The sequence below is a fragment of the Malus sylvestris genome, chromosome 2 (genome assembly GCF_916048215.2).
Source record: "Malus sylvestris chromosome 2, drMalSylv7.2, whole genome shotgun sequence".
NCBI classification, from domain to species: Eukaryota; Viridiplantae; Streptophyta; class Magnoliopsida; order Rosales; family Rosaceae; genus Malus; species Malus sylvestris.
The window spans coordinates 6,228,684-6,244,361 of record NC_062261.1 but is presented as its reverse complement, the minus strand read 5'-3'; the positions used below and the strand labels follow the sequence as shown (position 1 = coordinate 6,244,361).

General features: G+C 35.8%; 2 protein-coding genes, 1 long non-coding RNA gene and 1 other non-coding gene across 7 annotated transcripts; 1 reads left to right on the top strand and 3 right to left on the bottom strand.

The window, feature by feature from the left end:
* Nucleotides 1–3,207: 3,207 nt before the first annotated feature.
* LOC126614135 (small nucleolar RNA Z103) lies at nt 3,208–3,310 on the bottom strand. Its single transcript, XR_007620293.1, has one exon. It is a non-coding gene; the product is annotated as a small nucleolar RNA Z103 (small nucleolar RNA).
* Nucleotides 3,311–5,373: 2,063 nt separating this feature from the next.
* Nucleotides 5,374–6,248, bottom strand: LOC126606290 (uncharacterized). The gene is made up of 2 exons (XR_007617182.1): nt 5,964–6,248; nt 5,374–5,850 (listed from the first exon to the last, which is right to left on the bottom strand). It is a non-coding gene; the product is annotated as an uncharacterized LOC126606290 (long non-coding RNA).
* Nucleotides 6,249–7,344: 1,096 nt separating this feature from the next.
* LOC126606276 (mitogen-activated protein kinase kinase 2-like) lies at nt 7,345–11,487 on the top strand. 2 transcript variants are annotated; one of them, XM_050273653.1, is made up of 9 exons: nt 7,345–7,540; nt 7,645–7,729; nt 7,968–8,102; nt 9,565–9,789; nt 9,895–10,077; nt 10,178–10,401; nt 10,863–10,908; nt 11,009–11,107; nt 11,192–11,487. In XM_050273653.1, exons 1-8 carry the CDS (start codon nt 7,464–7,466, stop codon nt 11,096–11,098), a joined length of 1,065 nt encoding a protein of 354 aa, XP_050129610.1. In that variant the 5' UTR covers nt 7,345–7,463; the 3' UTR covers nt 11,099–11,107; nt 11,192–11,487. The 2 variants fall into 2 exon arrangements, with proteins under 2 accessions (XP_050129610.1, XP_050129605.1); XM_050273648.1 differs by having other exon boundaries at nt 11,009–11,487.
* A 552-nt stretch (nt 11,488–12,039) lies between these two features.
* On the bottom strand, nt 12,040–14,791 carry LOC126606260 (probable protein phosphatase 2C 6). 3 transcript variants are annotated; one of them, XM_050273628.1, is made up of 6 exons: nt 14,550–14,791; nt 14,410–14,472; nt 13,493–14,019; nt 13,005–13,379; nt 12,760–12,865; nt 12,040–12,671 (listed from the first exon to the last, which is right to left on the bottom strand). In XM_050273628.1, the coding sequence occupies exons 3-6, from the start codon at nt 13,931–13,933 to the stop codon at nt 12,337–12,339; spliced, it is 1,257 nt and encodes a 418-aa protein (XP_050129585.1). In that variant the 5' UTR covers nt 13,934–14,019; nt 14,410–14,472; nt 14,550–14,791; the 3' UTR covers nt 12,040–12,336. The 3 variants fall into 3 exon arrangements, with proteins under 3 accessions (XP_050129585.1, XP_050129579.1, XP_050129593.1); XM_050273622.1 differs by having other exon boundaries at nt 14,410–14,791; XM_050273636.1 differs by lacking the exon at nt 14,410–14,472.
* Nucleotides 14,792–15,678: the final 887 nt, after the last annotated feature.

Here is a 15,678-nt window from a genome sequence, read left to right as displayed (position 1 = left end):
CCTTTAGTTTTTGTATTGTTTATTCTTTTACTTTTTTTTTTCCAACAATAACTTGTGTAAATTGTAATAAAAGGAGTATGATTTGGATTTTATAGGGTGACTATTAACTGTAAGGTATTATCACTTGGTTTTCAACAGGTACAAGGTTGCATTGGTGTCACTTTCCAAGTAGTGCCACCACAATCACATCCTACCAACAAACGATACAAATCACCAACAAAGAGAGGCAAGCCCTGGAAGCCTTGAGCATGGAGAGAGTTTGTAGTTTGTATATCACTGCACAAATGGAAGAAAACAAGCTGCAACCATTTCTTTTCTTCTTCTTTTTGCATTAGAACAGTTACAGTTGGATATTGATTTTGCAGTTGAACATTTAGAGTTTGATCTTGCTGTTAAACATGTGGGATATTGTTTTTTGATATTGAACATTTGAACATATTTTGCTTTGGGATATTTTGCAAGTTATAATGCTAATCATGTTGAAAATTTCATGTAATGGAACATGGTATCTCTTTTTTGTTAATTCTATTAATTTAGTCTTGTCTGTGGATATACCATAGTTTGAACCATTCATTTCATTATATTCAAGTGTGCAAACTGTACAGTTTTTTTTTCCAAAAATTAACAAAAGGGAAAAAGTCAAGTACCGTTTGCGATGATTTACTTGAGTTTGATGTCAAATCGTTTTTAATAATAGTTGAAGAGTTGATATCACTGCCAAAATTAGCAAATAGGGGTATTCTTTTTTTAGAGAAATGAGAGAAAAAGGGTGAAAAAGCACATGGAGAATTTGATTTGACAAAAATACCCTCAAATTAATGGAGTTTTTAAATGAAATGACCAAAATGATGAATGGTGGGCAATCTCAGGGATCACTTCTATTGATTTGAAATCTCAGGGACCAAAGTTATGCGTTATGCAAATCTCAAGGACCATTTTGGTAAAAAAACCTAAGAAATAAGACTAAGGGAATCTCTGTAAAAGACGCGACAAATTAACTCATTGGGTCATTAGAGCAACTCCACTCTTAAAAACTAAGTTGGCCCAAAGTCCATTTAATTCACCCAAATGAATAGTAATTGACTGCAATGAATAGTAATTGGCCAAATGCATCTCCACACCTAAACAAAATGAGCTGGCAAGAGTTTAGTTAATTTGTATTAAAATATTATTATTTTTTTTACAAAATAATAAAAAAATATTTTATTTTTAATTTCATATAGGATTTTTAACAAATCTTGTCACACCACGTGTTATTATTCGAAAGTAGAAGGTGGAAGATGATGATTAGGTATTTATAGAAATGTAGTGTAAGGTAGAAGATGATGGTTAGGTATTTATAGAAAAAAAAACAATAAAATTTTCGTTTTATTTTTTTCTGTATTTTTAAACAATTTTTATTAAGTAATTAATCTGGATCGTTGGATTTCAAAAAGATTGAAATCCAACAGCCCAAAATTGGACACGTGGTCAACAATAAGATTTCTGACATTGTTTTTAATGTTTTTGACCGAAAAACCTGGACCGTTGATCTGGAAATTGAATGGTCCAGATTTTGCCATGTCACTAGCCGTTAGATTTCAAATTCAAAGTTTTTTGACCATTGGAAATCCAATGGTCCAGAAAACTAGCCGTTGGAAATCTAACAACCATCGTCGTATCACGTGGCCCAAGTTCGATGTCTAGTTAGTGTGCCTGTAGCGTGGGCCCCCTTTTACGAGCTGTCGGAAACGCGCGCTCACGTGCCAGCCACAAAAAAAACTCAACCTGGGGCTGACGTCAGATGAGCCAGTTCCTCACTCAATCCATTCTGGCCCGACCTAGAAGCTGGGGTGGACTTAAGGCCAACCTATTGGGTGAGGTGGAGTGGGTTTTTGGGGGACTATGCTGTTTTGGGGGATTTTGGGCCAACCTATTTGGATGGGGTGGACTTACTCTTAAGACTCATTTAATTCGATTTCACCTTATACCATCATCACTACTACTAATCTCACATCTATATTAGGTAATACCAAATTAAACAGGTCTTAACGGTTATCTACCCAATAGGTTGATTCGCCACCCTTGAAGATTGAAAAGCTAAATATGTGATGAGATATGTAGATTCCTTAAAAACCTAACCCATGGCAAAATACTTAAGTTTCATGCACATCACCATTCTCTTCAAAAAGGCACGTCATAAGCCAATTCGTAAAATTGTATCCTTGATACTCGATTCACGCGTTTTTTATTTTGATCTTCGATCCATTCCGTCATCTGATATATATCAAAACAACAACCGCATCTCAGCACAATCTTTTGTACCGTAGTCAAACTACCATTCAACATTCAAATTGTGGTATGTGTATGATCGAGTTTAATTTATTATAGTATAATACGACATACCAATCGAGTCATAACTTGGTGAAGTTCATCATCTTTTGCATCTAGTGCCCTCATAGTTTCTCTTCTATTTATACACATGACATGGTCTTCTTTGTTGATAACATATACCAACCATTATCTTCTTGTGCCGACATATCTTTTTATCCTTATCCAAAAAAATGGAAGGTGACAACTAAAACGGTGTCTGTGTACTGTCTTATACGGTAAACACTAACAGAAAATAAAAAATAAGACAGACAAAGACAAGACATCAACTTTCCTATGTGCCAAGGTTAATGCTGAATCCTGTCAGCGACAATCGTCGTTTATGCATGCATGAATAATATTTACACTAGTAATAGAGCTCGCGCGTTGCTGCGGGTTTTAAAAGTCTATAAAACATGTAAAAAGTTCTATTACAATAGTAGCACATTGTATCATGGTGTTACGATTATAAAAAAAAAAGTTTGATTGGTTATGTACGAAATGAAATTTACTTACTGTGGGAGAGGTTGGTCTAGGTTTTCTGCCCAAATTCTAAGCAGATGCCAAAATGTGTATCCTGGAGACTTGTTGGTTCAACCTGAAAGGAAAATGAATAGATTTTCCAATTGAAATAGTGAAGAAAAATTATTTTAGTTGAACTATTGTCAAAACTGTGAATTGGGATTATCTTTTTTTGTTCAGGATTTTTACTAATTTGATCGGCCCCATATTTTTTCTGCAATTTTTTAAGCAGACGCAATGAGAAATTATGTAATTGCTGGATAAAAAAAAGGCATGAGTAGAAAATGATAGTAGGCAACAAAACGAAAAAAACGAAAAAAAAAAAGTTGTAAAAAGATGGATCAGATATATTTGGTTTGGTGTCTCTATGTAATATAGAGATATAATTTGCTTAGTTGTTTCAGCTTCCATGATTTGGACAAATAATCATCATTTCCATCATTACTCTTCAAAGAAATCGACTGTTACCAATTTGTAGACAAAGACTTGATTCTTTTCATTTGCTGTAAATACATAGCCAATCACTTGATTCTTTTCAAATGCATAACAAAATTTGTAAAAAAACGAATCAAAGATTAAGAAGATATAACCAAAATTCAAATATTGACAAATTACCCAGCTAACTCATACTACCCTTTTATCATGAATTAAAAACACTCATCATCTTCTTCTCAAGTGCATAACAAAGCTTCTAAAAAAAGGAATCGAAAATTCAGAAAATAACACCAAAATTTAAACACCAACAGACAAATGAATAATACAAAAATAGCAACAATCATTCATGCACAAATCCAGAGCTCACCCAATTGTTGACCTTCAGTTAACTGTAGAAACACTGCAGCTGCAGATGGGGAAACAAAAAGGGCATAACCGACTTTTCACTGCACAAATGAGGAAACAAAAAGGGAACTAAGCTTAATCAAAGGACATTTTTGCCACTTTACTGTTAATGAACATTAACCGAGTGTTTGGGTTTTAGTATATATAAATTTGTTGACGAGTTGATTATACGTGCTTAGATAGTAAATTACACTGTTTTAAAGGCAGTTCACCGTCTCAATTAATCTCTAGATGTTTGAAAAATAAAAAATGACGTCGTCTAGGTGCTAGGCCCCTGCACGCCTGCTAACTAGCACCTAATACCTTTTAGAACCTTGATATTTGTTGACAAATTGTGAAGGTTACCTTTCATCTACAATTGCATGCATGAAAGTTAGTTAGAATATGTTAGCAACAATCATTCATGCACCCTTACCTTAAATAGTTAATTACGATGTTAACGAGTTGTGAAACCTACTTCCGTCAACAACAGATGTTTATTTACATGCGCTAGTTGTGGATGGAAATGGGTATGTTGCTGTGAGTTGGTGACAATATATTTGTGTCATGCATGACACACCAACCCTAAATTTATCAAAATCGAAGCTGTGAGAGTGATTGGAAGTCGTAACAATATATGGATCCCATTTGTATTTATGGCCTCACGATTAACCAACTAACAAGCAACTATTCAAAGCAAAGTGTGAACCAAAGGATCTGTCGGATTCAATTTTCAAGTCCATTTTCAAGCAGTCAATCATGTGACATAGTGCATCTAAGTTTTATATATAACCTCATTTCACACGTGCCTTGACTTTTCCTTTTTCATCTTTTCAATAAAATAGAAATTATGCTACCTCTCCGTTGAGATGAAAAGATTTTTTAATGTATTGGAAACAGGAAGTGTTACACAAAATATTATTATATAAGAGGTGGAATGCTTAAAAAATAAAACTTGCATCCACTTATATAATGACCTGCAATGTACCATCATTCCAAATTTCAAGCACATTGAAAATTTCTCGGTAGAGACGGCTTATTAGACCAGAGCAGTGTTCATGTCTCATGTACGTAATTTGAGTTCGTACATTTAATTTTGTTTATATAATTTATATTCTAATTTAAGATGGAAAAAAAACACTTGAATTGCTGGACAATAATTATATAAATTATTATATTTATTATTTTGACTATTTTTCAAGTGTTTACAATTTTTTTTTTTGTCGATGTTCAAGAATTCAGATTAGTCATATGAATACATAACATGCGGTACAATTGTATAAGATCAAGTTTCAAACTTTCTGTCTTATAAAAATCAGGAACATCAAACCCGTGCACTTGAAATCTCGACTTTCAGTTTCCTCTACCTCCGTACATCATGTGTATAAGAACAATACATTTAAGTCAAAATCAAGAATTTAACAATTGAAAGTAGAAACTGTCGTTGTTATAATTTAAATTAAAAAAAATGGTTAATCTCAATTTCCTATTCTGAAATTTTTTAATTTTCAATATTTGATACATAAAGTTTTTTTCGTCCCAATCTGGTAGCTAAAGTCATAATTGTAAGACACTTTCATACGTCCATTAAGTTTTCCGTCAAAACTTCCTTTAACTGATGACGTAGCGTCCACGTGAACAATGACTAAATGTCCCACTTGGACATTAAAAATAATAAAATAATAAAACTAAAATAAATTAAATTAAAAAAATAATAATAAATTAAAACTTAAAAAAAAAACAAAAATTTAAAGAAAAAAAAACTAAGGGTTTTTCCCATCCCCATTTCGAACAAGTAGCAAATCCCCAGCAGCCCCATCTCCGTCTTCACCATCGCAAATCCGCAGCAAACTCCTGCTCCAAACCCTTATCCTCCTCATCCCAAAACCCAAAACCCAACCCCATCCTCCACACCCCAAAACCCAACCCCAGCCAAGAGACGTCACTGCATGAAGTTATTCACGGAGCCCAATCCTCCAACACGCCAAGCCCAAGGCCGCATATCTCTACGCCTCCTCCTCCGGATCCCGTCACGGCCTCCAACCCTTCCCTCGAAATCTGACGCCGACGTGGATCTTCCCGAATCCGACCCGGAATTCATACCGTTGGGCGCTCCCGAATCGGACCCCTACCCACATCCAGCCTGGAGACCCTGACATCCTGCAAATCCACTTGTTCTTAGCCGAGATTTGATTTTGAACTTCCTTCAAATTCACAAAAAATGGAAGGAAAAATAAAAATAAAAATCACAGAGGTAGAGAGAGAGAGAGTACCTGCAAGATTTGGGTGTCTTCGTGTAGAGAAGAAGAATTGAAACTAGAGGTAGGGGAGGGGGACGGTGGCCGTCGAAGTGGGAATTGGAGAATTAATTGAATTTAGGGTTGCGTGGGTGGAGAGGGGAGAAGGGAAGGAGGGGAGTATTTACCAAATATAGCCAAAAATTAACTCTTAATTTTAAAAATGTTACTTTTTATAAAAACTTTTAAATATATTTAAAATTTGACTTATATAGATACAAATATCCTCAAATTTAACAATTAAATAAATTAAAAACTTTTTAGCTACTGTCGTCTCAAGCTCCGGTCCAACTTTTGCTTCTACATTCCACCACCACTACCCTATTCCCTTCAATCTCCTCATCAACGACATTGAGCGCCGCCGCGATTACTGCTGGTAGGAGCAGAATAATTTCAATCATGCCTTCAACGCATTTTTTCTTACTAATATTATTTTTAGTTTTAAATATAAAAATAAGTTAATCCACATGTCGTTATATGATTGTATTTGTGAGACTCACGTGGCACCACATCATCTCACTAACAGAGCAATTGACAAATTTTTCACAAAAAAACTAAAATGATCACGATGAACAAATTCAAAGAAATACTAAAATGATTTATGATAGATAAATTCAAGAACACTACTATTGATTATCATTAATTGTTAAGGATCATATTAAGGAGTTATGTCAATATCACGAATCATTTTGGCTAAAAAACCTTTAATTTATTGATTGTTAAATTTGAGGGTATTTATGTCTATTTAGGTGAAATTTTGGATATATTTGAAAGATTTTATTAAAAGTGACATTTTTGAAATTAAAGATTAATTTTTGGCTATATTTGATAAATACTCGAGGAAGTGAGTGTTGGGACTCGAGGAAAGAGGTAGGAGACGACCTAGAATTTTAATTTTTTATTATTTTTAATGTCCAAGTGGGATGAAATTTACAAGTGGCGTCTAGTCATTGTCTATGTGAGTGTCACGTTATCAAGTAACAGATGAAAAACTTAACGAATGTATGAAAGTGTTCCAGAATTATAACTTTAGGTATTAGACTGAAACGAAAAAAAACTTCATGTATCAAATATTAAAAATCAAGAGATTTTATATAGTAAACTGAGATTAATCTAAAAAAAAAAATAGTAAACTGAAATTAATTTAAAAAAAAAATAGAGGTTGAGGTATAATAACGAAAAGTCGTCGGTCCCATCTTCTTCCCCACCCATTTTGCAAAGGTTTTGAGTTGATGGGTCTCCACCAAACTTCCAAAATTTCCCAACCAACAGTGGAAACACCACTATTACTAGTCCAAGTGGGGACCCACCTTATTTCCTTAATTACATATTAGTTAAATAAAACATTTTGTCGACATTTTGTAAATTCCAAGAGATTGACTTCAGCTCAGAGTCTGTGAAGACCAAACACAGAAACACCAGAAGAAGTGCTTCGAAGAAGAACAATAAGCAAAAACAAGAAAAGCTCACATAGTCATGAAGACAGGAACCTTAGGACCCAACCTCAAGCTCACTCTCCCTCCTCCTGATGAAGTTTTCATCTCTAAGTTCTTGTAACTCTCTCTCTCCCTCTCTCTCTCTCTCTCTCTCTCTAGATATGTGTGTGTGTGTACGTGTATATATAGATATGTATATTACGAGTTTTGTGGTATGGCAGGACTCAAAGCGGCACGTTTAAGGATGGCGATCTCCTGGTTAATAAACAAGGGGTTCGGATCGTTTCTCATAGAGAAGTTGAATTTGTAAGATTTTTCTCAGAAGATTTCTATTCAATTTTGTGAAATGTAAAGATTGAATCTTTTAAGTGAATTGGGTTAAATTTTGCCAATTTGATGAGCATTATTGTGATTAGGAAAATGGGGTTTGCTTATTACTCAAGGTTATGCACTGTGATGTTGTGTATGTATAAGAAAGATAGGTTTTTGAAGTGTTTTTGTTTTGGTTGTGAATGTGAATGTGAATGTGCATGCAAATGCTCAGCCGCCACCTATTCAAGCATCGGACAACCAGATGATTTTAGCCGACCTCGACGCGATTAAAGTTATTGGCAAGGGAACTGGTGGGGTTGTGCAATTGGTTCAGCACAAATGGACTCGCCAGTTTTTTGCATTGAAGGTATGGCGGAAGGCCCATAATTTTCATATTATTTGTTCATGTTTTCCCAGTCAAGTAACTCCTTGTGTAGCGTAGAAGGTTGGGGTCGTTTTTTGGAGGTATGATCAATACAGTGTTGTGCCTTAGCACCATTTTAATTTTCCAAATATGTGTGTGCGCTGTCTGTTGTGACGATGTGCAACTCTTTGTGAGGATGTGAATGTAAACGAGTCACACATTGGTGAAAAGAGAATCCTTGAAAGGTATTATAAGAGGTTGGGCTACTCACCACAGTTTTGTGGTGGAACCTCAACTTTCTTCATGTGTTAGCCTAAAGATGGATTTCCAAAAGTTATGCTGTAAGCTGCAATCGTGTTTGAATCTTGAGATGAGTAAAGTCGGAGTAGTAGAGTCTCTTGTAGAGCTATTTCAAAATTCTTACTATTTCAGGAACTTCTTTGAGTTAAGATTCCTTAATTATAAACACCACTCCTTACATGTTTGAAATTCACACTGTTAGAATTATCTTCATGCTTTTGTAGATTGTAGAGATATCCAGGGCCGGCCATGAGAATTTGGGGGCCTTAGGCAAGCTTTTGAAGTGGGGCTCTAAAATTCTTTAATCTCCGGTTCTTTGTATATTGATTTGTATAAAAAAATTTGCTAATTGCGTAAAAAGTTCTATTTTCACATCAAATATCATTAAAAATTAATATCAAAAGAAGATAAATATATAAACATTATTTAAATATTGCAAGATTCACTTTTTTAAACACAAATGTACTAAATGTTTGCAGTCAAGAGTTTAAGATTGAGAGTGAAGAACAACAAAACTTGATGATCAAGAGAGTAAATAACAATAAAACTTGATTGACGAGTATAATAAATTCAACGCCAATTGTTTCTCTTGTGTTTTTTTTCCTTCTAAAATCAACATCACACTAACGAATTGAATATTAAAATAATCCATTGAATAAAAAGTTATTGAAAAGAAAAATATAAAATTCAAAGTTTTGATTACCTTAAAGTACAAATTTAAGACCATATGATAGTTGGTTTAAACATTTAATAGAAATAGAGAGAATGAGAAGTTGGTTTAAACATTCGATAGAAATGGAGAGAATGAGAAGTTCAAAGAAAAAAGATTGCAAAGAGACTTGAGTTTTATAACTTTATATGCATCTAGTGACTAAAAGACAACTTTGTGTTTCGAACTCAACACCCCAAAAAAAAATGAAGCCAACATTTCCACTGCACTAACAAATGAATTATGATATATATATATATATATTTTGTATTTATATGTTAATTACAAAATATAAATTTTTTTTGGGGGCCTTCCGAATTGGGGGCCCTAGGCGGGCGCCTACTTGGGCTACCCTCAGGGCTGGCTGTGGAGATATCCACCGATATGCCTTCAATTGGATATTTCTGCATATTGTGTCATTTGCTTTATGTTGTCCTTGCGTTATCCCAATTTCAGGTAATTCAGATGAACATTGAAGAGTCTATCCGCAGGCAGATTGTACAGGAATTGAAAATTAATCAATCATCACAATGTCCAAACATTGTTGTATGTTACCAGTCCTTCTACGATAATGGTACCATTTCAATCATCCTAGAGTACATGGATGGTGGGTCTTTGGCAAATCTTCTGAAGAAGGTCAAAACGATTCCAGAGTTTTATCTTGCTGCCATTTGTAAGCAGGCAAGTTACTTCACCTTGATGTATGTGACCTGAAACTCTCTGCCTTTCGTACTTTGATAAATACTAATTATAACATGTTGTTTTCTCCATTTCTTGTTGATGCAGGTGCTGCAGGGTTTGTGCTATCTTCATCATAAAAAGCACATCATCCATCGGGACTTTAAACCTTCCAATTTGTTAATCAATCATAGAGGAGAAGTTAAGATAACGGACTTTGGTGTGAGTGCAATAAAGGCAAGCACGTCCGAACAGGCAAATACTTTCATTGGCACATACAACTATATGTCGGTGAGTAACTTATTTATTATTGTATACAAGCATCATGTTTTCTTGTTCAGGGCTATTGAGGTGCGGGCACTAACTGTTTCTGTTAAAATTTGTTTTGCAGCCAGAGAGAATCGCTTGTCGCAATTATAGCTACAAAAGTGACATTTGGAGCCTGGGGTTAGTACTGCTGGAGTGTGCAACAGGTCAATTCCCATATGTACCACCAGATCAAAGTGAAGCATGGTGTAACTTTTTTGAACTTATGAGTGCCATCGTTGATGAACCAGCACCTTGTGCCCCTTCCGATCAATTTTCTCCAGAGTTCTGCTCATTTATTTCTGCATGGTAAAGCTTAATTTTTCCGCTCGTATTAAGTTTGTGATATTCTAAAATTAAATATTTTTATGTTATTTCTCACTTGTAATTTTTGGTTAACGATTCTCACTTGTAAAATATTAGTCCTCATCTTCCTATCCATTGGTTTACGCCTGTAATAGCAATTTTGAACCAACTGTATTCTCTAAGGTTGTATTAGTTAAATTTCATTTGCCATTTGTTATTTTTTGGTCATTTCTGTCCATCCCCAAAAGGACTGAACCATCGAACCACAAGAAACTTGGGTTTCCTTCAAATTCTCTTTGCGTGATTGAGTTTCTACTCATTGCGTTGTCTGTTGATGAAGTTGCTGTTTTTGACTTTGTTGATGTTCATTTATTTTTTTCCCGTTTATCTCGAATGTTTACCCTTTTATATTCTTTCTCTTTGAGGTGACTAACCCTACCTTGGGGATCTTGTCTTTATCTCAGTGTACAGAAAGATCCGAAGGATAGACCATCAGCTCAAGATCTCCTGGTACGACCCATGAAACCCTTTGTCCCAGTTTCTTCTTCCTTGTACGATTTTGTGGATACTTTCAATCTGATTTGGTCTTTGTCTTTTGGTCTCATTTCAGAGACATCCTTTCATCAACATGTACGATGACTTGCATATTGACCTTTCCTCTTACTTCACCGAAGCAGGATCTCCCCTTGCAACATTTTAAAACTAGCTGGTATATTCACATCTGTATTTGGGTCCACATCTTGGATTCACTGTTGAAACTGAAATACGAAAATTCATTGCTTTTCTTTGTTAGTGTAATTTGGTCTCGTGGATGAAGACAGTTGCGGAAATGAAGAATCACTGCTATGGCATGTCCTCGATAGTATATTTTTTTTTCTACAGAATATCCTTTTGTATGGTAGATGAAAATTAAGCCTCTTTTCTTTGTTATGCCGTTTTCTGTTCAAATGTTTATACCGTACTCATTTTTTTCTTGAAGCTCCTTTACGCGAGATGTTTGAAGTTTCGTCTTGCTTACCAAGATTGAATTAGAACTGTAATCTAATGTATGCCTAGAGACCTTGTTCAACGAAAGATTGGATTGTGGAATGACTCTTCTGCTATGTTCTTGCCTATGACAGGATGTGGACTGCCGTTGTTACGGTGTTAGGGACCGCAGATGTACTGTCACGAGTAAACTTTCTTTCCATTTTAGTTCCTCGGTAGCACAAGTTTTACTTCGTAATTGACATTATTTTTACTAGTCCCAACTTTTTCCTGCCGTATTGGAAATGCTTCTTGTAACTTGTAAGTGACTGGTTTCTCCTCCTTGATAAGTCGATTCGACTGTACACTCCTAAACCCAATTGTAGTATCAGCACACCAATGAAAGAAGTATACTTTGCCTTCAACGCCGGAAAGCGAGCAACTTTCCATAAATTTGAGGTTTATGATTGTTGGGGGAAATCTGTTTGTTGTTCGTCAAATGCACTTGGAAATCTGTTCATCTGTCTAGTGTCGAAAGCATTTGTTCGTCTTTTACGATTGCAAATTCATTCGTCTGTGTTATGTAATTTGCCTTCTGTGCAAGTAATTTCTTATGGATTATGGTTTATAGGGTCGGATTGTTAGAGAGACTATCAAACAAGAAGGAAAGGAACATAGAAAAACATCATTGTAATTCGTTGAACTACTGTGTTCATGTACAAATTAATAATATAGTAAGAACAACGCAAAGGAGGGCGAAAGAATTCTTAAACGTTACAGTTGTGGAGAGATTTTTCGCTGTGGTTGTCACACCGTCACGTGATTTTATCAACCTATCATTCACACAATTAACCACATGATGTGACGGTCCGACCAAAAATTTCTCCGTGTCACCCAACCCAGGTGAAAAACTTAGGGTTGCGTTATTTTGGTGATTAAGATAAAATCTCTGATTACCAATTTTAATTCTAATTAGGGTTTTTTCTTAAACTTCCTTGTGGGTTTCAAGTCTACTACTATAACAGTGATGTTGTCCTTGCTCCCCTTCTGCATGGCAAGCCTTGAGAGATACTCTGCTGCAGATTGAGCAGCAGGATCAGCTCCCTCGCCCCGTTCCGTTGACATGGTATCACCGTACTTCTTGTGCCACAGAAGGATCCGCCTTCGTGCAATGTCGCAGGCCTCCTGGTTTGTGATGAAATCCCACAACCCGTCGCTGGCTAGAATTAAGCACTCGTCTTCCTTTTCTCGAGAAACAAACACTACTTCTGGATCCGGTATAATCCACGGTTTCAAATATTGGTCCCCTGATTAGATTGAACATCTCCATCAGCATGAATAAAATCAAACTCAGACCATATATACAAGCACAAGATGGGTTTCCAAGGTTTGTACCAATGGATCTTGACGTTGCAAGAACACCGAAAACACGTGAACCATTCCACTGTATGACCCTGCCTCCTGCAGCCTCTATCCTTGCATATTCATCTTCTCTATCTGGCTAAAACCAGAAGAAAACTTAATCAGTCTCTCTAGAAACTTAGGCACTTCCGGGATGATAAACACGCGTTTGCACTTAAGATTTTGTGAGATGCAAAATGGATGAAATAATGGAAAACTACAAAAATTAAAGGCCTTACCTTGTGGTCTACTGACAAAGGTACAGAAACTTTCCCTCTACACAATACTGCTCTCGAGTCGCCACAGTTTGCTACGATAATATGCGTTGGACAAATTACGGTGACTACAGCAGTTGATCCGGCGGTTTCAGGAGCTATAGGTTGGAGAAGGCCTCCTGGAGCTCCCCCAGAAGAAGCAACAGGTTTGCTCTCAGACGTGCCTCTTGGAGCTCCTCCAATCTCAGCATCCACTTTAAAGAAACTATTCGAGAAGGCCTCCTTCCACCTCTCCTGCCAACCCTCCTCCCCATTGCTTCTGCCTCGGAAGCCTGTTTTCGCAATTTCTAGCTCTTCGGCCAGTGCAGAGTGCAGGCGTTCGCTACAATAATTAGCAACCTGAAGAATTGAGAGAATCCAAGTTGAGTAATTCGACACGAGAAGTTCTTTGATCAATGCAAAAATGGAAATTCTATAGGACAAAAATTCGAATTTCAGTTAAGCTATCATACCTGGCAACCTCCATGTCCATCATAAACTCCAAAAAAATGGGCGGTTAAGTCATTTGGGTCTTGATTCATGCCATTCAAGACACTGTCATCCATTAGCATTTGAACCGGAACCTGCGAGAATTGCGGCACAACTGCAACGTCATCTTCCATCTCCGGTCTCCTTCCAATGATAGACGTGGAACCCCAAAGGGGTACGCGATCCAAATCGAAAACTTTCTGACTGCAGCTTGTTCCGCACATTTTCTTACTATATTCCTGACTTCCCCGATTCACGACTTCCGCTCCCCGGTTTTCGTCATGAGGACTATTGAAGAACAAAGGTGACGCGTTTGCTATTAGCTTGAGGCCAGTAATTTCCATCTGGGATTTTACTGCTGAATCCTCATGGATCAAACTACCTAGCCTATATGGAACAGCAACTGCCTGAGCTAAATCCTCCATAGATTTAACCTTCACCTTCCAAACCCAACTTACAAAATTACCAGTGTTCAATTACTGCCTTCAGTAAAAATCAAATCTTTTGTGATCTAATTCAAAAACATGAACATTTAGAAATGGGAACTTGAAATTCCACAATATAAATAGAAAAACTTCAGGAATCCTTCAACTTCTTCAAGTCTCTAGAGAACCAAAACTTTCCTTTTCTAACTTTTTATCAACCCACTGATCTCACAAAAAAGAAGAAGAAAGCTTTGTCCTATTTCTAGCAAACAAAAGTCAGGAAAAGAAAAAGCCAAAGCAAATACAGAAAAACCCAGAAAGGAAAATGATTGAAAACTTCAGTTCCCTGGATCAAAGGCAACTCATATCAGCCTCTTGAAACTAGGGTTTTCTCTCTCTTGTGAAACCAACTTCAACTAACTTAAATCAAAAGGAGATGGAAAAGTTAATTAAGCTGAGTCACCCAGCTACTTTACCTCATAACCCTCTCAACTGTTCTCACCACAAGACAGAAGTGATTAAGAACGTTTATCCTTGCACTGAACAATTTTGGAAACATATCAGAAAATAGTAGACACAAGAAAAAAGGTGTTTGATGGTGAGTTTGCTCACTCACCTATATTATTCTCCGCTTCGTAACCACTTGTAACTCAAGCGATTAAGAGCGTTTACTTTACACTCGAACAGTTCTGGAAACAGATCAGAAAACAGTATGACAGAAGATACAAAATGTGTTCTGATGGGTTTGCCCAGAGTTTTCAAAACTGTGCATGCAGATTTTAGGTGGGAAGAACAAGGAGAAAGTGGCTAAACGAAGAAGAAGCGTAAGAGGATGGTGTGCAAATGCATTGATGCAAGGTCTTGGATTTATATATAAATAACTTGAAAAATTATATTAAAAAAATGTTGGTAAAATTTGGAAAAGAGAAACATACACGTGTTCATGATATGTCAAAGAAGGGAATTAAACAAAGCAAGGCATCTATTGGTTACACACCTACGTAATCAATTTAATAAATAAAATAATATAAAATTGTCAAATAAATAAATAAGTGGGCCTAAAATATCCCAAGGTTTAAGAACCATATCTTTAAAATGGTGATTTGTAAGACTATTTACCTAATAGTTCATTATTATTAAATAGAGCAAACCATACAAGACCATCTCAAGGAATTCTTTTAAGCATATAATATTGTAGTTTTTTGGCATCTTGGCAAAGACTCCATTATTTTAGCATATTCATAAGGCACGTACAATAACAACAAAAGTTCAAGCATTATAAGTCTTCTCATAATCACAATATTTGTGTCTATATCTTTCTGGATGTGATGAGATAAATATCTTGGATTGGATACACATGAGCCCCCTAAGATATTAGTATAATAACTATTTTCTTTGGAATTAATTGGTTGAGCTCTTGAATTGAGTGGATCTTTTAATCATATTAAACTTTTTTCTTGCATAAGAGGAAGAGTTCCTTGTTTTAATAAAATGGTAGGGGAGATTTGAACAAATGCCTCTTTCAACATTTGGAAGATTTGAAGTCACATGATTGAGTTTGTAACATCAACAAATTAAGGGCTAATTTGGTGAGCTGGATATGGGTGGGCCTTAGAGATATGATTTGATTGTCAGATATTTGTATGACATGATTTATAATCCATATATAAGAATAAGTTAGATAACTCACTCTATTGTAGACTCATAACTCATCATCTCCGGTCATGTCCATGTCACATTTAACA

Bases quoted from the DNA above. Each gene is read 5' to 3' on its own strand.
- LOC126606260 (XM_050273622.1), bottom strand. From the start codon at position 13,933: ATGGAGGATTTAGCTCAGGCAGTTGCTGTTCCATATAGGCTAGGTAGT. The intron at 13,380-13,492 runs GTATGATAGCTT...TCAATTCTTCAG, and splicing joins ATGGACATGGAGGTTGCCAG to GTTGCTAATTATTGTAGCGA. The intron at 12,672-12,759 runs GTACAAACCTTG...CAATCTAATCAG, and splicing joins TGCAACGTCAAGATCCATTG to GGGACCAATATTTGAAACCG.
- LOC126606276 (XM_050273653.1), top strand. From the start codon at position 7,464: ATGAAGACAGGAACCTTAGGACCCAACCTCAAGCTCACTCTCCCTCCT. The intron at 8,103-9,564 runs GTATGGCGGAAG...TCCCAATTTCAG, and splicing joins GCCAGTTTTTTGCATTGAAG to GTAATTCAGATGAACATTGA. The intron at 10,078-10,177 runs GTGAGTAACTTA...TTTGTTTTGCAG, and splicing joins GCACATACAACTATATGTCG to CCAGAGAGAATCGCTTGTCG.